Raw genomic sequence first — 20,549 nt, 5'->3', positions numbered from 1 at the left:
CCCCAAAAGGGGGTAGATCACTGCCTGTTTTTAACTCTGTGAGTAGATCGCAGTCTCTTGGGAGTTGGCCACCCCTGCTATATACATAAAAATGCAATGCTGTTGACATGCTGCAGTTCAGGTGGCTGCTAACAGGTAGCCACACCAACTCCAGCATGGTGACAGAGCAGAAAGCAGGGGGGCAAACAAGCAAAATTGTAAGGGGGGGCGGGCAGGCAGCCTAACTGAGTTGTTTAACAGAGGGGAAAGTGCTTCAGAGAGCAGTTTGCCAACCCATTCTCAGAAGTGCCTCCTCCCTTTGCTGAACACAGCTGCAAGGTTTAACAAAGGGAAGGAGGTGCTTCAGATAATGGTTTGGCAAACCAAACTCTGAAGTGCTTCCCACCCACCCCTGAAAAGCTCATAGGGCAAGCTGTGAAGGGAGGGTAAAGGAAGGGCGGTTTGGCAGGGTGACAGCCCCTAGTCTTCCCGTAAAATAGCATTGGAGCTGCTAGAATGATTCTTAAAATTTGTGGTACTCAGGTTGGGTGCATTATACCTTCAGGGTACAAGGGTCTGAGATCTCAGGTATATTACCTGGTGAGTACCTTCTCTTCAGAAGGGGCATTGGCTTGTCTAGTTTCCACATTCCTACAGTTGCATTATTTAGGAATAGAACAAACCTGTACAAGGTTCCATCAGAGTTTTATCATCATTTAGATTGTACCACCATGATTGGTCTACCATTATAATTAGGAAAGTGTGGCAAGTCAGAGTTGTTCCTAGACGTGGGTGAGGGTTCAAAGAGCTACTATAGGCATATATAATGAGATTCTGATTTAGTAAATGAATGAAAAACTTTGCTGAAGATGCATGCAGCCATGAAGTATCTTATAGTAGTTGGACGGGACTTTGGAAATCCATGTAGTTCAACCCCTGGAATGATGCAGGTTATGCAATGTAAGATGCAGCTTCCACCAGCCTCAAATACCCCTAGCAAGGGCGATCCCACCGCTTCCTGAGGCAGTCTGAACAGATCTTACCATTAGGAAGTGTCTCCTAATGTTTAGCTGCAACTTCCTTCTTTGCAATTTCTACCGCTTGGGGCTAGTCTTGGAGCCTGGTGCAACAGAGAAAAGGTCTACTATATCTTCTCCTGATGAGGCCTAACTAGAACGTAACGGAGCAGAACTATTACTTCCTATAATCAGGACATTATGCTTCTGCTTCTGGAGACTGCATTAGATTTAGCACCAATATCACACTGCTGACTAATAAAGGAGAAGGAACAAAAAACCAGTAACTTACTGCAAATGGGTCTGCTTGTTCCCATGATATAAGGGAAGGTGGCCTCATTTTTTCAGGTAGAGATTCTGGTACAGCGAGTAGAATGAAACATATATCTACAACAGCCACCACCGTAGCAATTAATACAACCAAGTTATCGCCATATAAAGTAGACAGGTGTGCTCCAATGGCAGGACTAGTTACCAAACTGGCTGCGAATGTTGCAGATACCTAAAAAGAAGATATTGGATTTTACTGCTTAGTTATGACCTCATGAGCAACTTAACATTCCTCACCAACTGAAACCTGAACTATGGACTATCTCCCAAATCCCGATTCCTGCAACAGAGTACCAGAAGAGTGGTATTCAATGAAGCAGTTTTGTTGTCACAAAGGTTTCTGTATGCTCAATGAAACATTGCCCACTCTGCTCCAGCATGGCCTCCCAAATCTTCTCCAGAGGGCTGGAGGAACGCCCAGAAGAGATTTATGGGGAAGGAGAGGGAGGGATGTTCCGTTGTGCAGCCGAAGTCTTTGTGCTAAGAGAACTACATTTTGTGTACTGCCCACAGCCTTTTCTGCCACCATGCATTTTGACAGAAATATCTACCTACTAAGGTGAGCTGCTGAAATTATGACATTAACAATAGCTATACTGAAGACTCTTGAGCAGTGTTTCCCAAACTTGGCTCACCATCTGTTTTTTGGACTACAATTCCCATCATTCCTGACCACTGGTCCTCCAAGCTAGGGATGATGGGAGTTGTAGTCCCAAAACAGCTGGAGATCCAAGTTTGGGAAACCCTGATCTTGAGGATAGGCATGAAGCTTTGCCAAGATTGATGCTCTACAGAAGCATTAAGAAGCACCATCACAACGTCTACATTTCAGGTGCCGAGGACCATAGCAAACAATTCTTTCCGTGGGATACATGAGTGCAGCACAACTAAACTGAGCTGGAAAACCAACATTTGGGGGGGGGGGTGTACATATCTCTTAGATTCCACTTTGCCTTTATGACCTATTGGCAATTGGAGGAAGACAGAAAATTGTATCCCAGAAGCCTAAAGGCATTTAAACTTTTCAATTATTCTACTTACACATTGGGGGCGGGATTTTCAAGCTGCTTTATAACTATGCTCATTTTTATTTTAAACTGTTTGGGGGTAGTTGCAAATAGTGCTTTCCACTCTAACCTTTGGCTTTCTCTGAATAGTTAGGGGATTAAAGTAGAAAGGCAGGGGACCAGTTTTAAAAATACATAATAAATCTAGCAGCCCTAAGCAACTAGACTGCAACATCTCAGAGCATTTATAGAACAATTTATCCCCCTTCTGTCTCTTGGTAGTATCACTATTTCTAATTCGCAAGTGTGTTTAAGATTGTTAAGCCACTGACAAATGCTTGTATTTTATTCTTTATACCGTGCTCAGTAGAGTTTTATGCCCTTAATAATGATGATGGTAATAACTTAGGTGTCAAATCTGATCCATCTTTTTCAGATTCAACCCTCTACCCAAGAGTTGGCACTTTTCATTCTTTTATATTTTTGAAATTCTCACTATGGCTTCATCGTTCCTATATTGGATTATTGCAATGCTCATCTTTATGGCCCTTTCAGCTGTTTTAAGGTATCTTCTATTCATAATTCTGCCACCTGCCTCATTTGCTCTGCACACAGTTTCAATCACATCTTCCACTTTTCTGTTTTATATTGGATTAGTCTTTCATTTCACATTTACTATGAACTTCTTGCCTTTAAATGTCTCTACTCTTGTACTCAGCTCTATATTTTTTTCCCTAGTCTCTTTCCCTCACTCCCTTTATGTCTTTAACTTAAATTTTGTCAGGACTAGAATTTATCCATCCTCCTCAACACCATCCCTTTCGCCCAGCTATATGATGCTGCTGTGAACTGTTATTTCCTACAGTGGTTTATCTGAACACAGCTATGCAGGGATGTAAACAGCATTTTCTGGGCCTAATACACTGCATGCAGTTTGGACACCCTTCACCATACCTAGTCAGCACTTGGATTGAAGATAACTCGGAACCCAATTGTATTGCATACTGAGTTTCAGGATAATCATATACATAATAAATTAGCTTAAAATCTCTGCATGTTTTCACACAAAAAAATTCATTATACAGATCAGCCCTCCCATACCTGGTATGCTCCAAATGTTTTAGACAACTCATATGAGCCCCACTCAGCACAGTAAATGATCAGAGACGGTGGGAGTTTGAGCATATGACCTTGAAATCCTACAAGTCTACCGGTATGTTACATTAGCATCACTGAGTTCAATGGGATATATTCCCACCTAGATAAGTGTGAACAGGCTTGCAACCTAATCAAACCATTTCTATTTTATCTAATTTTTATACTAAAGAGGCTACACAATATTGCACTAGTTTCAAAAGGAAGACTTAAATAAGCAAGGCTAAAAGGTAAAGGTAAAGGTACCCCTGACCATCAGGCCCAGTCGTGACCGACTCTGGGGTTGCGCGCTCATCTCGCTCTATAGGCCGGGAGCCGGCGCTTGTCCGCAGACAGCTTCCGGGTCATGTGGCCAGCGTGACTAAGCCGCTTCTGGCAGACCAGAGCAGCACACGGAAACGCCGTTTGCCTTCCCGCCGGAGAGCGGTCCCTATTAATCTACTTGCACTGTGAGGTGCTTTCGAACTGCTAGGTTGACAGGAGCTGGGACTGAACAACGGGCACTCACCCTGTCATGGGGATTCGAACCGCCGACCTTCCGATCAGCAAGTCCTAGGCTTGCAAGGCTAGGATTAAATTAATTTTATCTTGCGATTCATCTTGTACTTTATTCTTCCCACCCCACTTTCCTCCCATTCTTCCTTCCATTATCTAACCCATTCCCCTTCCTCTCCCTTCCCCTTCCCCTCTCCCCACACTCACACACACACTCTCTGTCTGATCCACGGGCAGCAGTGTTCGAATCCAAAACAAGCTAGTACACACATTTGCACAGTGCAGCAAATGTGCTTTCTCTATGTTCGTGAAACCCCTCCTCCCTTGTATACCGTAGTTTTCGCTCCATAACACGCATTTTTTTCCTTCTAGAAAGTAAGGGGAAATGTCTGTGTGTGTTACAGAGCAAATGCTTCCCTCCTCCATGGCTCGCTTTGAAACAACAAAGTGGGAGAAGAGCCGCTGAGTGGGGAGGAGAGAGGGACAGAGAGCCTGCTTGCTTTAAAGGAGCAAAGCGGGAGAGGAGAGGAGCCTTCTCCCCTTATACCCCTCTTCTGCATTATTAGCAGCATCCTTCTCCACCCACCCCACGTGTGCTCCTTGTCCCTTGAGTGCTTTTCTTTCCCTCCCCACTTAAAACGTGGTTACAAAGCACAGATCCACATGGATCCTCAGGAGTTTTGCACTGGGTCACCCCAAATTCACCATCAGATCACATAGCATGTCCATGGCTACAGTTTGCACCAAAAAAAATCACGCACCCACTGTTGCCTGGGGCCGTAGTGGTGCAAAAGCGTGGTTACAAACATGGATCCACATGGATCCTCAGGATTTTTGCATTGGGCTACCCCAAACTCACCGTCAGATCACATGTCTGTGGCCACAGCATGAACCATAAAAATCATACATCCACTGTTTCGTTTAGAATATTTTTTTCTTGTTTTCCTCCTCTAAAAACTACGTGCGTGTTATGGTCGGGTGCGTGTTATAGAGCAAAAAATACGGTACATCTTCTGTATGCACACACTGTCTTGTTCATCCCCCGCTATGGAGCTGACTGGTAGACCATGCCTAACTCCAGGTCTTCCACATCAATATCTGCCACTTGGTGGCCATATTTTAAATTTAGAGGGAAGTTGGCAATGAGATCAAATTGCATTTGAACTACAACTATTTCTATTTCCTTGAACTGTTGAGACAGTAGCTTTTTAACACTAGTGGAGGTGGGGGGGAAAGAGGTGTACATTTATCCCACCGTTTCCCAAACTTGGGTATCCAGCTTTTGTTGGACTACAACTCCCATAATCCCTCACTAGTAGGACCAGCTGTCAGGGATGATGGGAATTGTAGTCCAAAAACAGCTGGAGACCCAAGCTTGGGAAACCCTGGTTTAGCCAGTGTGACCCAACTTTATCTCCTAAATCGCAGAGACTCAGATAGTTAATGACTGGGAGGAAGCTGGCACCCGAGGCTAAAAGAATGGCTTGGTAAACCGAGAAACGTCAGACAACGACCTGGAGAACGTACTTTAACAGTACACATCCTTATTTTAAAAGAAATCTAGAACTATTTTTATGCCACAAAACATGTCTGTTCAACAAGAGTGAATCTGTCAGTCAAAGCTTACATAGTAAATAAATTAATAAGTTTAGAATATTCTATTTGTGTTTGAAACCATCACTAAATGGTTCCAGGGTGGGTTTCAAACACATCCCAATTAGGCTCAGCGTTTAATTAAAATCATATAATAAAACCACAAAACCCATCAATATAAGAAACTGCAAGGCAGCAGGTCTAAAAGTCACAAAAAGAAATTGTCTAACAGATGCCTTCCTCCTTCATCACCACTTCAGCTTAACACTTCAAAAATGTTTTTAGCAAGGTGCAAGATATGTAAGCACTCTATTTTTCAGGGGTTGCCATGGTACTTCTGTACTAATGAAGCAGCAGAGGAAATGACTTCATAGAAGACCGCATCCAAAGAGCATTACAGTATCTTGGCAATTCAGGGTTGTATCTAACACAATCACAAGGGGACTTCCTCTCTGTCTCCTTACAACCCCACCCCAATTTGTTCTAGGGGTTCAACCAGCACACCAGAGAGAGGATGCACATGATGAGAGAACATCCTGCTGCTCAGGTAGAAGTCCTTGCGCTTTTAGGATGGCTTCACTGGATGCAACAAAGATTGTCCACTATGAAACTGTCATCCCATAGTAATTCACCTATCACTATTCAGTACATACTGCAAGGGGAAAGCTGGGAAGTTGTAATACCTGTGTTGCTGTTATGAGAAACTATGGAAATTCACCTACTATTCCTTTTTTTAACATTATTCAGAGAGACACACATTCTAAAAATCACGCTTTCACTCAGTGAGTGTAAAAAGGAATACAAGCACAAGCACTGAATTAGAAGGAATAGCCCAGTTTTAACCCTTGGTAGCCCCTGCAAGTATAGCATATCAGGGAAGGAAACACCAAGTCACCTGCTGGGCTGAGACTGGAGATTCTCAGTAGAGGGAATTCTGACTTAAGTCAAGTGGCATTAATATTCCACTATTGGTTCAGATCTTTTTAAATGTTCAGATGCGCCTTTATCATTACTCAAAGCCATTCCTGCATTGTGGGGGGATGGGCAAGAGATATTCGGGATCCCTTCCAAGTCTACAATTCCGTGATTCTATGATTCTGGGATTAGATGCTTATTAGGGGTCAGTTGCTGCCTATCCCAGGTAGGAAGGAAAATAAGAAACCTCCCTTTGTTAATGAAAGCCTACACTGACAACCTTATTGGAGGCACAACCTAAGGAATAGATGACCGCCCATACTGCCTTTACATCCAGGAAGAAACCATGATACTGAAAGGTACTTTCAAAGAAATGTTACGTAGCATATGTCAGATTAACAAGCTGTCTTAATGTCATCCTCCCTTCCTAAGCTGCCATGCTGAGCAACAGACTCAGCAATTAGTAATAAACTAAACTCCTGCTATGCCTAACCAAGAGAATCAGAGCTCAAACAATCCATTAAGTAACCTGGTCCAGCTACGTCTTTTGATACAGGATACCTACAATTAACACAGATGACTGCTCAACCTTCTACCTGTGCAGGATACGGTTTCTCGGCTGAGTGTCTAGGAATAAAGAAATCTAAGACTCTGTTCTCCCTCCTCCAACACATCATCTTTTCTTGACTTTGTCACCGCTGCAAGATAAGCCTATCTTCTCAACCCCCAAAATAACCGGATGTGCCTTATTCAAACATAGTAAGTGTAGTATCTATATAATGAGGGACTACCAATAAATATGACTGTCAAAGCATCAGAAATATTTTCAGAAATCGTCTTACCAGTCCGTATGCAGTGCTCCTTTCATGCTCTTGTGTTATGTCAGCTACATAAGCAAATATCACAGAGAACGTAACAGCAAAAATCCCAGAAACCGAAATCATAGCAAAATACCACCTGCAAAGGAGAAAGGTGTAATGTAACTATGCAAAGATTATTTGATAGTTGTAAAACTGTGTAAGTATCATCAATCTACAACCTTTAATTAAGCATTCCATTTTGAAGAACCCAATTAAAAGAACAGACTTGACACACTTGGACCCTGCAGCAGTAATTGAACCCTAACTTGAGATAATTGACTAGAGAAAAGTGATTTATCTCTTCTAGTTTCCTTCATACACCAAAAACACCTACTGTCATTTGTACCACTTACCATGGACTTATCTTCATTAACGGAATTGGGACACAAGTGAAGAAAACTGTAACAAGGAGGAAAGACTTTCTTCCCCAGACATCAGACAAAGCACCGATCAGTGGAGCACTCAGGAAGGATAAAAACCCCTAAGAATGAAATAGAAGTTCTTTTAGTGCATTTTTGATCCTTTTATCTTTAATCTACAATTTATTCAGAGGATCACAGTAATAAGCAAATTAGCTATACATGCTGGGATGTGCCTTCTTATATAGCATGATTTAAAAGAGCCAAAGAGAACAATCAGGAACATAGGTAGAATGTTTTCTTTTTTGGATAAAAAAAGCACATACAGGGTAGGCATGCAAACTATATTGCACTAAACACTTGTACAATCTCACAGTACTCTGGAAGAGTAAGATAAGACTGTTTCAAAGGCAAAGGTGAAGATGCTAAGCAAGTGCTGGTGAATTGTTTAGTGAACATATACACTGATCCTCAGCAGAATGAGGAATGCAATTTCTTTCCGACTAGAAATGGCATTTTAGAGTTTCATAAAGGTCACAATAGCCACAGATTGCTACATGCATAAAGCAAAATTCATGTTATACAAAGGACAAAAAGGCTGCCAAAAATGAGGATAAATTGTAACTGGAGATGGGAGATCCCCTTCTGATTTGCAAATAATCAATTAAAAACTCATGGGTGCCAACCACAAGGTCCAAATTAAAAAGTATGTGCAGGGATTAGATTTCCATAGCCCCAATGCAGCCAAGAATATACTGTAAAATCGCTTAATATTAATTCTACTATATTCAACTATATTAGAACACTTAAATTTAAGACTAATAATGGGTCAACTCCAAATCTACTTTTATCCCTTAATATTTTCCAAATTTCTTCTCAAACCATCCTATCAAAAATGATAGCTACAGCTGTTGGGCTGCATTTTTTTGTTTGAAGACAAGAGTGAACCATTTCCCTTTAGAGCAAAACTGATGAATGTCAATATGAAAAATACATTCAGCACAGAACAACAACATAAATTATCCCAGGAGACAAAGCAGCTATTCATCTGCTTACATTCTGGAGCACAAAGTAGCATGAGAGAAATTGTCAGACTTCTAAAGCATAAAGCCTGCCAAATCCATTCCACATTGCTGCAATACCAGATTATTGTTAATTGTCTGGCAGGAAATCCACACAAGTCTTAGTTAAGTAGCATACCAGTCTCAAGGTTCCACTAAGTCAACCTTCCCCAACTGGTACCTTCCAGATGTTTTAGGCTCCCAATTCCCAATTGTTTCTGCTCTCTAACCACTTTCTATACAGTGTCTGAACTCTGAACCATTTCCCAAAGTTTGGATTTTCTCTTTGCAAAAGACCCCTCACAAGAAATGCTTTTTCCATAGGCAAAGATTATTGAACTAGGTATTCACGCTGTCAACAATTAACATATACCCACAATATTTACAAATTGGCACTTCCAGTAGGCAACTTTCATCCATGCTGAAAATTTTACAATTGCACACAGCAGCCACCATTCTACATAACTTCATCATAATTTAATTTGTATTTCGCCTTTCCATAGTTAAAACCGTGCTCAAGGCAGCTTACAGCATGAAAAGATTACAAACATTACCTAATTGCAAACATAGCAAAAGTAGTCATAAAGAATAAATAAAACACATCAAAAAGTACACAACCAAAAAATGAACAATTCCAACTATTCCCATATAAACCGCTGTAAGATCTAAAAATAAATATACAAAACAATAATGTCAACAGCAGCAACAAAAAACCCCAACAATACCCCCTAAACAATATCTCAGCCCAAGAATCTGCTATGCTAAATGTGACAATTTGCCAAAAGAAAGTGCACGTGCCTTCTGCAAACTGCTTTCTCTGGTATTATCCCTTTTATATATTTAGAACAATATTTGAAATACAGAAAAGATACAGGTAAGTCATTCAGTTTTTAATACATTCAATTCTCCCAAAGGACATCATTGCAGAGATTTTTATGTTACATCATTGAAGCAAATGTCTCAAGACTGAAGGCTATGATTTTATCCATAATAGCTTGAGGTTGCAGGGTGCACCAGAAATTTGCACATGCAAACAGAAGTAAAGAGACGTTTTTTACATGAACAATTGCTAGGAAGGTAGCCAAAAGTTAGACTAGAAAAGAACTGCAGACACAAGCTAATGGAAATACAGTGGTGCCCCGCAAGACGAATGCCTCGAAAGAAGAAAAACTCGCTAGACGAAAGGGTTTTTCGGTTTTGCGTTGCTTCGCTAGACGAATTTCCCTATGGGCTTGCTTCGCAAGACGAAAACGTCTTGCACTTTTTTCTTAAAGCTGCTTGAAGAGGCGCAGTTGCGACGGACCGTGCTTCGCAAGACGAAAAACATCGCAAGACGAAAAGACTCGTGGAACGAATTATTTTCGTCTTGCGAGGCACCACTGTATAAAACTGTGCTTAGCAGTCACCAGCCAGATTGAAGCTCACTTATGATGGTTTCTTATCTCTGATGAATTAGGTGTACTTTCCACAAAAGGGTGAGGTTAGTGGAGGGCAGCCTTATTTATCTGTGTTTGTTTGTTTCAGGTGCACTGTAGACAACACTGCTTCCCCACAGAATTTGAGCATGGATTACTAAATGAATTTTACAGGTTTTATCAATATCTGGACACAAGTCAGTTGGAAAGCTGGAATCACTCAAGTCAAAGTCATTACTATTACCAGCCAGATTAAAGATAGTATTTGCATACACTTCAGGCAGATCTGAGTAATCAAGGCATCAACAAGAAAAAGCGGTTTCAAATAACATCTCCTACAGGCAGGGAAGGTTTACCACAGCGCTAACCTTCTTACCTTGTCCTGACACTTATTACTACACAAAGCTTCTTTTCCTGTCCTCATATACATTTCTGAAGATCAAGCTACCAATCGTCAGTTTCTTAACTATAGTCAGAAAACCCTTTAATAAAACTTCTTTTTACAGCACACATTGATATAAGCTTACATTCAGAATAGCCTTCCCACAAATGAAAAGGCTCTTTCCATTCAGAGGGGGCCATGAACAGCATTCCAAATTTGCCAGGTGCCAGATGCATTTTGCACCTGGCTATTGGTCACCTGCGACCAACTGAAGAAGCCCAGGAGCCAGGATGGTGCTTGATGTCTCCACCATCTGGAGGAGTATGCCTGGGATCTTGACTGTTTTCACGTCCTAGTAACACATCCTGTAGAATTCTACCCATTATATTTTATCTGCACAATCAGAGTGAAATTTCAGGAACCGAAAAGTCATATTGAAAAATGTGACTTTGGAGCCGTCTGCCCCCCAAAGGGCAACTAGACATTCCATTTTGGTGACTGCAACCCTGGTTTAAGGAGTCACTTAGTGTCAAGCTTATATATCAGAGTTTCTAACATGGGCCATGTCAGGGAACTGCCATCGGAAGGAAGGGAAGTGAAAGGGCTCACACAGGTTGGGAGAGACTCAGCAGCTGAAGAGGGAACCAGTAGGGGGAGAGGAGCTGAGCTGAGGGAAAGGGAGCTGGAGGGATGGCTCAGAGACACTTCCAGCGAAAACAGTGGGGAGGTTTCAGGACCTCCTGTAGGGACACCCACTCCTCGCCGGAAACTGTCACGCAGAGAGTCCAGAAGACGTGTTTCCGTTAAGGAGCTTTTATGTTGGAAGCGATTCCGAAAGCAACCACTGTCGGAATCTGCCAGCGACTGACGGAGCCATGTTTAAGGGGCTCCGTTACAGACAGAGGTTTGCAAACTTGACCAAACTCTGAGGGACTAGGATTTTACACACAAGCAGCTCATCGTCCCATCACAGCATTCCGACAGTCTTCGTGAGCAGCTTGTGCAGGAGAAGGCATCATGAGCAACCCAGCCGGAACCGGAGAAGCAGGAGCTGGAGTGGGTCCAAGCCTGGAAGAAAGGTACCGGGTGTTGGAGGTCCAGCTAGCGCTGCAGACGGCGAGGCTTGAGGAGAGGAGGGCTCAGGATGCAGACAAAAAGGGGAAAGACACCCAGCTCGTCAGAAAGGTACCAGGATTGGTGCAGAAGTTTGGGGGGGAGCCCAAAGACTATCATGGCTTTCGGACAGAGATGCAATATGCCCTCAATCTGCAGTTTGATGAATTCCCTGACGAGGAATCACGAGTGGCTTTCGTGATTGGGCATCTTGAAAAGGGGGCGAGAGACTGGGTTAGACCCCTGATGGCAGCGAATAGTGACGTCCTAAAGGACACGATGAAGTTCTTTCGCGCCATGGATCTGATGTTTTCCAGCGATATTGAACAGGGAGTGGTCCGCAGACAGTTAATGGCTTGCAAACAGGGGAGCCGATCTGTCCGTGAGTACTGGACTGAGTTCACCATGTTGATCCATAAATTGGGGTGGGATCTATCGGCGGAACCCATTCAAATGCTCTTTGAAGAAGGGCTTTCTTCGGCTGTGAAAGACGAACTTTCCCGGGCGCCCAGGGCGGAGTCTATGGACCAGCTGACCAAATCAGCGCTGACCATAGGAGCGCGCCAGGAGGCGAGAGCATTGGAGAGGCGGGAAGGGAAGGGGGAACGTTGGAAGGAGTTCCGCATTCCAGACATTCCAGAGCCAACTTTCCCGCCGGCAGAGCCGATGGAAATCGGAACAGCGCGCGCGCGCGCAGTTTCAAAGCCCAGTGAGGGGGGAAAGAAGGAGGGAAAAGGCGCCCGGAAATGCTATCTCTGCCAACAGCCAGGTCACTTTGCCAGAGTCTGCCCCCAGAGGAAGGAATGGCAAGGGATGGTAGGAGCTGTGGAGGGAAGAGAGGAAGAAATACCGAAGCAAGTAAAAGCCAACGCCTGGCTGCCACCGTCGGGGCACAGCAGCCAGGCCAAAGAGCAGTGAAAGTGCCCACGCCAGAACCTCCTAAACCCGCCCTAGTGATAGAAGTGGCGCTAGAGCTGCCAAACGGACACCCTCTAAAGATAAAGGCGCTGTTGGACTCAGGCAGCTCCTGCAATTTCATGAGCAAAGAGTTTGCAGCTGAACACCAGATACAGACGATCCCTTTAAGCAACCCCCTGCAGGTGACCACGATCGATGGCAGGGAGCTGTTGGGAGGAGAAGTCAGCTTGCAGACCGTCCCAATGATAATGAAGGTGGCAAGGCACACCGAACTGATAGCGTTTAATGTGGCCACCTTGGGAGGAGCTCCCATTATATTGGGGATGAGCTGGCTAGCGTTACATGATCCGCTGGTGGGCTGGCATCAGAGAGTGGTTTCTTTTGGTTCAGCACATTGCTTAGAACACTGCAAAGAGGGAAAGGGTTTGGCAGGGGCCCAAGCCACCCTAGCAGGGACTGAAGTAACGGAGAACGTGAAGGTACCACGACAATACGCAGATCTCCGCGACGTCTTCAGCGAAAGGGAAGCTGACCAACTACCCCCGCATAGACCCTTTGACTGTCAAATCAATTTACTCCCTGGGGCACAGCTCCCTGTAGGCAAGCTGTACGCCATGTCAGACAGAGAGATGCAGGAGCTAAGAGAGTTCATTGACAAGAACCTGAAGAGAGGGTTCATCAGAGAGTCCAGGGCGGTGGGGGGCAGCCCAGTGTTTTTTGTGGATAAAAAAAACACGAACAAGCCGAGGCTTGTGTGTGACTTCAGGGCCTTAAATGCAGTGTCAGAACCAGTGGCTTTCCCTATGCCCAGGATTGACGACATTTTGACAAGGGTCAGGAAGGGAAAGATTTTTACTAAACTGGACCTAAGGGGGGCGTACAACCTGATACGAATAAGGAAGGGGGATGAATGGAAAACCACCATGTTCACCCCTTTGGGGGCATTTGAATATTTAGTTATGCCCTTCGGCCTACAAGGAGGCTCCGCGTGCTTTCAATCGTTTATGAACCACGTCCTGGGGCCTTTGCTTTACAAGAATTGTGTGGCCTTCTTAGACGACGTGTTGGTGTATTCTGAGAATGAGGAGCAGCATGTGAGAGACGTCAGAGAAGTGTTGAGCAGGCTGCAAGCCAACCAGCTGTGGGTGAAACTGGAGAAGTGTCAGTTTCATACCAAGGAGGTGGAATTCCTGGGGTATCGCCTGTCAGACAAGGGATTGGCCATGGATCCCGGCAAGGTCCAGGCGGTGCTGGAATGGAAAACACCCAAAACAAGGAAGGATGTGCAGAGGTTCCTAGGATTTGGGAACTTCTATCGTAAGTTCATCCGAAACTTTGCCCACCTGACGGCGCCCATTACGGACTGTCTCAGCAGTAAGAAGAAGTTCGTTTGGACTGAGGAGGCGGAGTGAGCATTTGAGGAACTAAAAAGGGCCTTCGCCTCGGAACAACAACTCCTGCATGTGGATTTACAAAAACCGATGAGAGTGGAAACTGACGCATCAGACAGAGCTATTGGGGCGGTGCTTCTGCAGCCAGGGAAGGAGGAGTCAGAGTGGAGACCGTGTGCCTTTTTTTCGCGAAAGCTGAACAAATCCGAGAGGAACTACACGGTGTATGACCGAGAACTACTAGCCATTCATGAGGCGTTCCGGAGATGGAGGCACCTGCTAATTGGCGCACAACATAAGGTGCAAGTGTGCACTGACCACAAGAACCTAGAGTATTGGAGGACGGCACGAGTGCTCAACCAACGGCAAGTGAGATGGGCCCAGGAGTTCTCCAAATTTAACTTTGAGATTTGTTACGTGCCAGGTCCAGAGAACATTAGGGCGGACGCTCTCTCACGCAAACCTGAATATTTGGAGGGGGAGGGAGCACCCGAAGAGAGACATGTCATTCCAGAGGACCGCTGGGTGTGTGGGGCGGCATTGGTGGGACAAAGAGAACTGGTAGAGGAAACAGAGAATGATGAATACGCCCAGAATAAGCTCAGAGGTCTTAGGGGTGAGGGAGAGGAACCAGGGGGTTTCGAGGAAAGAAATGGAGCTTTGTATTACAAAGGGGCACTGTATATCCCTGAAGGAGACTTAAGGGGGAGGGTACTCAAGCAGTTGCACGACAGCCCCACGGCGGGGCATTTTGGACAACACAAAACCATGTGGTTGGTCACCAGGGAATTTTGGTGGCCTAAGGTGAGGGAAGATGTACGGGAGTATGTAAGAGGGTGTGAGCAATGCCAGCGAGCCAAAGGGGAGAGGCGGGCACCGGCGGGGCTATTAGAACCCTTACCAACCCCAGAACGACCTTGGGAGGCAGTGTCGATAGATTTTATGACTGATCTGCCGAAGTCCAAGGGGAAAACAGCCATCATGGTGGTGGTAGACCTACTAACAAAGATGTGCCACTTTGTAGCCTGCTCGCATGCAGTCACGGCGGAAGAGACAGCGAAGTTATTTGTAGAACACATTTTTAGGTTGCACGGGGTGCCATTGAGGGTGGTCTCAGACCGAGGAAAACAATTTACTTCCAGGTTCTGGAGGAAGCTCATGAGCTTACTGCAGGTGGAGGTCAACTTTTCGACTGCCCGGCACCCTGAAACCAACGGGCAGGCGGAAAGAGCAAACGGGGTCCTCCAGCAATACCTGAGGTGTTATGTCAATGACAGAGAGAATGACTGGGTAGAAAAGTTGGCGCTGGCGGAATTTGCCTACAACAATGCCGAGAATGTGTCCACAGGGATGAGCCCCTTCTTGGCTAATTATGGGTGTCATCCCAGGGCTTTCCCAGGGGGAGAAGGGGAGAGATGGGGTGTCCCGGCAGCCGAGCATTTTGTAGAAGAAATGGAAGCAATCCATCGTCAGCTCCAACTCAACTTAGAAAGGGCGAAGGAAGAATACAAGAGGCAGGCAGACAAGAACCGAAGGGAAGGTGAAACCATAAGGGTGGGAGATAGGGTGTGGCTGTCAACCCAAGGGTTGCCGTTCAAAGGAGGTTGTAAGAAATTAAGACCCAGGAGATTGGGTCCCTTTGAGGTCATTCAACAGGTCAACCCAGTGGCTTTCAGGCTCCGGTTACCCAACCACATGAAACTGCACCCAGTATTTCACAGGTCGTTACTGTCACCGTATGAGGGGGGACGAGAAGGGATGGCCACTCGGGGACCGGTCATAGAAGAAAGGGAATGCAGCAGCCATGTGGCAGAAATCCTCGACGCCAGGTGGAAGGGGGATCAGGTGGAGTATTTGGTAGCGTGGGAAGGAGAACCGGAGTCAGAAAACACTTGGGTAATGGCAGAAGATATCAATGACGAGGTATTGATAGAAACGTTCCATCAAAGGTTCCCAAGGAAACCTCAGCCTGTGGAGAGGTTCCGGAGGGAATACTTTGGGACCACCGATGAGGAGGAGGAGTTGGAAGGATTCTCGGAATCGGAAGGGGAAGGGGAGATGGACTCTGAGGAGGAGGAGTACTTCGAGACCAGGAACCGCAACAGGTGGAGAGAAGTGTTCGGGACATCGGAAGATGAAGGAAGTTCATTCCGGGGTTTTGCCTCCTCACCGCCCGTAGAGGAGGGGGCGAGAGGGGATGAAGGGGGCCCTGGAGGGGAGGTGGATGTCAGGGAACTGCCATCGGAAGGAAGGGAAGTGAAAGGGCTCACACAGGTTGGGAGAGACTCAGCAGCTGAAGAGGGAACCAGTAGGGGGAGAGGAGCTGAGCTGAGGGAAAGGGAGCTGGAGGGATGGCTCAGAGACACTTCCAGCGAAAACAGTGGGGAGGTTTCAGGACCTCCTGTAGGGACACCCACTCCTCGCCGGAAACTGTCACGCAGAGAGTCCAGAAGACGTGTTTCCGTTAAGGAGCTTTTATGTTGGAAGCGATTCCGAAAGCAACCACTGTCGGAATCTGCCAGCGACTGACGGAGCCATGTTTAAGGGGCTCCGTTACAGACAGAGGTTTGCAAACTTGACCAAACTCTGAGGGACTAGGATTTTACACACAAGCAGCTCATCGTCCCATCACAGGCCATGACCCAGCAGAAGAGGGAGGGCAGCAATTTTTGCAGATTCTCCCTGCAGTCTTCACCTCCCACTGTCTTCTGACCCTCTGGAGAAGGGTTTCAGGGTGTTCAGAAACCAGGCAAAGTCAATCACCTTCCACAAGCAGGAGTGTTCCATGAACATAAGTCCACTCAGGGGGTCTCTGGAATCAGCAACTATTTGTATGGTATTATCAGATTTAGAATTTGACATGAATCCCAGATTTCACATTTTTACCCTTGTATGAAAGGTTTGTTCATTGCGGTTCTTTAGTTGCAGATATTTGTGACACCTTAAGTACCCACTGGGATACAACAATAAAACAAAATATGCAGCATCCTTAATCAATGGGGGAGGGTCACATGTATTATCTTCTTAGGGCCATAAACAGCAATAGAGAAAATTATCCCCTGAACTTACAATGAAACGATATAACTTATCATGATCGAGAAGATTACATATGCACTGCTGCTGCACTGACATCCCCCAAATTCTGTCCCTTTAGTGTAATATTAATTATTCCATCTCATAACATGCCAAAAAGTCTCAACCAAAGTCTCAATGTTCAATTATGATTTTGGATGCCTGCTTCATACCCCATGTAATTACCAGTTTGAATTGATCTGGTTCCAACATTTCACAAATTTGACATTAGTCAGTTGTCCAAGACTGAATGTGTTCTTACACCTCCATTTGTTTCCACATCAGTGCAATTATATAAATGTCTACTCAGAAGGCAGCCCAAATTAAGATTAATTTGACTTAATGTCAACTAAATTGCAGCCTCATGGTGGTAATCCAATGTGTTAGTTCTGTTAGCACAACTTTTGGCTGTACAACGGAACTTCCTCTTCCTGTGCACCCCATGTTCTGGGGGATCCCCAGCTCTCCAAAGCATATATTGGCAGGAAAGGAGAGGGAGGGGAAGTTCTATTATGTAGCCCGGAAGTGCTTGTGCTAGTGGAACTATTTTGTTGGACACTACTCAACAAGCAGCTAAACAGTTTTGTGACTTTTTAAATTCTGAAAATGAGCATTTCATTCTCATAGCTGCATCAATGCTGTTTGTCTCATACAAATGATAAGTCCCACAATACCAATGTATTAGAAACACTGTGCTATTATTAGGCTTACAAAAATTAACGGTTCAAGAATGGTTATGATTAACCGACTTTTTTTTAATTACCTTAACTCCTTGAATGAGGCCATTCATTAAAAATGTATGCTGAGGAAATGTTTCACGTAAGACCTAAAGAGAAGAAATTGTTATTCAAAGTAACCTTCCATTAAAGAAAATATATTAAACTACTTTAAAACATAAATACTTAGCCACTACTGACCCATCTAGAGTACCATGACTTCCGTTTCAGAACTCATCACAGTCAAATATATTTCAGTCTTCCCCATCTTATCCAAAGCCATACAGCAGCGTAGTTTTAACAGCTGCCAAACCTGGCTTTTAGTATTTTTAACAGATCTGTCACTCCCCCAGTCAATAAGCACACAAGGGAGCTATATGGATTTTTTTCACCCCACATTCCCCTTCTCTAGAAACAGAACTGTCATGATACCATGATGAACACAATGTTAACAAGCAGCTGGCTCTCATTAAAAAAATTAAGAATAAGTTAATCAACAGAACCTAGAAGCTGTTTGAGATGTGTCTGCATGTTCAAGCTTTAAAACACTACCCCAGTTATACTTCCAACTATTTACATCTACTAAAAACAATTGGGGAGGGGGGCCTGGAAGTATTCATATTATGGTACATGTGTTTAACTACCGTATTTTTTGCTCTATAAGACTCACTTTTTCCCTCCTAAAAAGTAAGGGGAAATGTGTGTGCGTCTTATGGAGCAAATGCAGGCTGTGCAGCTATCCCAGAAGCCAGAACAGCAAGAGGGATTGCTGCTTTCACTAGGCAGCAATCCCTCTTGCTGTTCTGGCTTCTGAGATTCAGATTGTTTTTTTTCTTGTTTTCCTCCTCCAAAAACTAGGTGCGTCTTGTGGTCTGGTGCATCTTATAGAGCGAAAAATACGGTGCTTTGAGCACTAAACCTCTAAACATCACAGTGCAGGATCTGAAACATCAAACTGCGGACTTACATGCACCCAGCCATTCTGACAATAGTTCTGCATACCGTCTGATAAAATTCTAACACCCAGCTGACAGTTCAAAAGAAACCAATATCCAAATAGGAAATCTGAATGTACAGCAAGTTCTTTGAGGTTCTCTTAGCCTCAATTGTGAACACATCACACCTGTACTTCAAATATTACAATTTAACAGCAAACAAGCATCTGAGTCAAAGTGCCTAGAAAGCAAAAATATACTAAGCTAAAGCAATGGCAAAACGTATGTACTGTTGCCTTTTTTAAAAAAAAGTTCTATTCAATGGCACATTTAGGTTGCAATGTTCCACATGTATACCTGAGAGTAAGTACCACTGAACTCAATGAGGTCTAATTTTGAGTAGGAATTCTATTCATTTCTCCATTATATTTATATGATTGTACTATAGCAAATGTTTCTTAAGCTTAGGAGGTTGCAAGTCACTTTCTATTGTACCAGAAGTTGCACATAACTGACATAACAACATTGCACATATATGCCCATATGGAGATGCTAAATTCAAGACTTGCAAGGTAGACTGGACCAGCAAAGATGTCTTCCAATTTAGTAAGAATTCAAGAAGTATGAAAATCAGGATTTATAGGTGAAGGTGAAGGTGTAGGGATATGTATATGTATGTATATGTGTGTGTGTGTGTGTGTGTCTATACCTATATATCTGCATGAGCTCTAGGGAAGGGTAGGGAACCCCTGGCCTGCAGGCCAATTTGATCAGTGGGAGAAGGGAGGCGGGGCCATTATTATTATTATTATTATTTGAATTTATATACCGCCCTATACCCGGAGGTCTCAGGGCTGCAATGGGGGACTCCCACCTGCTTACAGGAGAAGAACAAAGCACCATTTCAAACAGCCTCCCCTCCCCGTAAGTAGTGGGACGTTGCTTCAAATGGCACTTTGCAATTTTTAGACAGTCCCTGTGTTCCTATCAGAAGCAAAGAGGCTGCCCTAAAAGCACTTGGCATGGTTCCTTTTTTCATGCATGGTGTGCCTGCAATACACTGCTAAAAGGGGGGGGGGGGGTTAACAACTTCTCTTCCATCAGGGTCCAGGAATTTAAGCTCAGAGGCCTTTGCAAGTCTCCCCGCTTCTGTATGATCTGACTTCAGAGGCCCTGCCCACCTGACAAATTTGGTACGTGAGACAGATCCTGATAAGGATCTGGTCCGTGAAGCCAAAAAAGGTTCCCTACCCCTGCTCTAGATTAGTTAAACAAAAACAGAATATAGTGTACACTTCTGAAATATGCTTGCTAGATTCATATTTAAACCACGAGGAATGCAATTCATTTTTTCCACCAAGAGAGAGGTACAATTGGTGTTTGAGATTAAAATGGTTGTGCCCAGTGAAGTAAAAAGGTGCAGCACTGTACTAGGGATTTGGCCTGGCAAGGGAGCCTGCCAATCTTTTAGCATTTGACCTGATTGCCATCAGCAAATTTAGCAAAATGTGCATTGGGCTCTATTTTAAAGTCAATGCTTTATTGATTTTCACTGTGAATAGCTAATTTAATCCCCTGAAAAGTGGAAGCCTGAAAAGGGTGGGTCAAAAAGAGCACTGAGCAACACTGTTCAAGCCATATATATTGTAGTTCAAGCTCATTGATGAATTTTACTCTGCTACTTGAGTGGGGAGGCAACTCAAAACGTTCCCTACATTCTTGCCAATCATATCAATTTACTACTGATTTGCTATATTTATGCAACATGTTTCTGCACTCAAGGTGGTTCATAATTTAAAATGATGGCTTACAAATTAATCAATAAAAGGCAAAAGAC

General features: G+C 44.3%; 1 protein-coding gene and 1 long non-coding RNA gene across 3 annotated transcripts in view; one reads left to right on the top strand and one right to left on the bottom strand.

Moving 5' to 3' along the window:
- The window catches only part of MFSD14B (major facilitator superfamily domain containing 14B), a 44,298-nt gene that overhangs the window by 15,248 nt on the left and 8,501 nt on the right, over nucleotides 1-20,549 (bottom strand). For both annotated transcript variants that reach the window (XR_013977179.1, XM_080972825.1), the window contains exons 3-6: nucleotides 17,825-17,887; nucleotides 7,704-7,831; nucleotides 7,333-7,447; nucleotides 1,288-1,497 (exon numbers count right to left, since the gene is read on the bottom strand). Coding sequence is in view for 1 of the 2 variants with exons in the window: in XM_080972825.1 (XP_080828951.1) it covers nucleotides 1,288-1,497; nucleotides 7,333-7,447; nucleotides 7,704-7,831; nucleotides 17,825-17,887 (516 nt within the window). In the remaining variant the exon portion in view is untranslated. The remainder of the gene's footprint in view (nucleotides 1-1,287; nucleotides 1,498-7,332; nucleotides 7,448-7,703; nucleotides 7,832-17,824; nucleotides 17,888-20,549) is intronic.
- Nucleotides 5,932-17,807, top strand: LOC308458494. The gene is made up of 3 exons (XR_013977482.1): nucleotides 5,932-6,122; nucleotides 10,295-11,127; nucleotides 16,624-17,807. It is a non-coding gene; the product is annotated as an uncharacterized lncRNA (long non-coding RNA).

This window comes from Podarcis pityusensis (genome assembly GCF_964106645.2).
Source record: "Podarcis pityusensis genome assembly, chromosome: 11".
Taxonomy (NCBI): domain Eukaryota; kingdom Metazoa; phylum Chordata; class Lepidosauria; order Squamata; family Lacertidae; genus Podarcis; species Podarcis pityusensis.
This window is presented reverse-complemented; position numbering and strand designations above follow the sequence as displayed.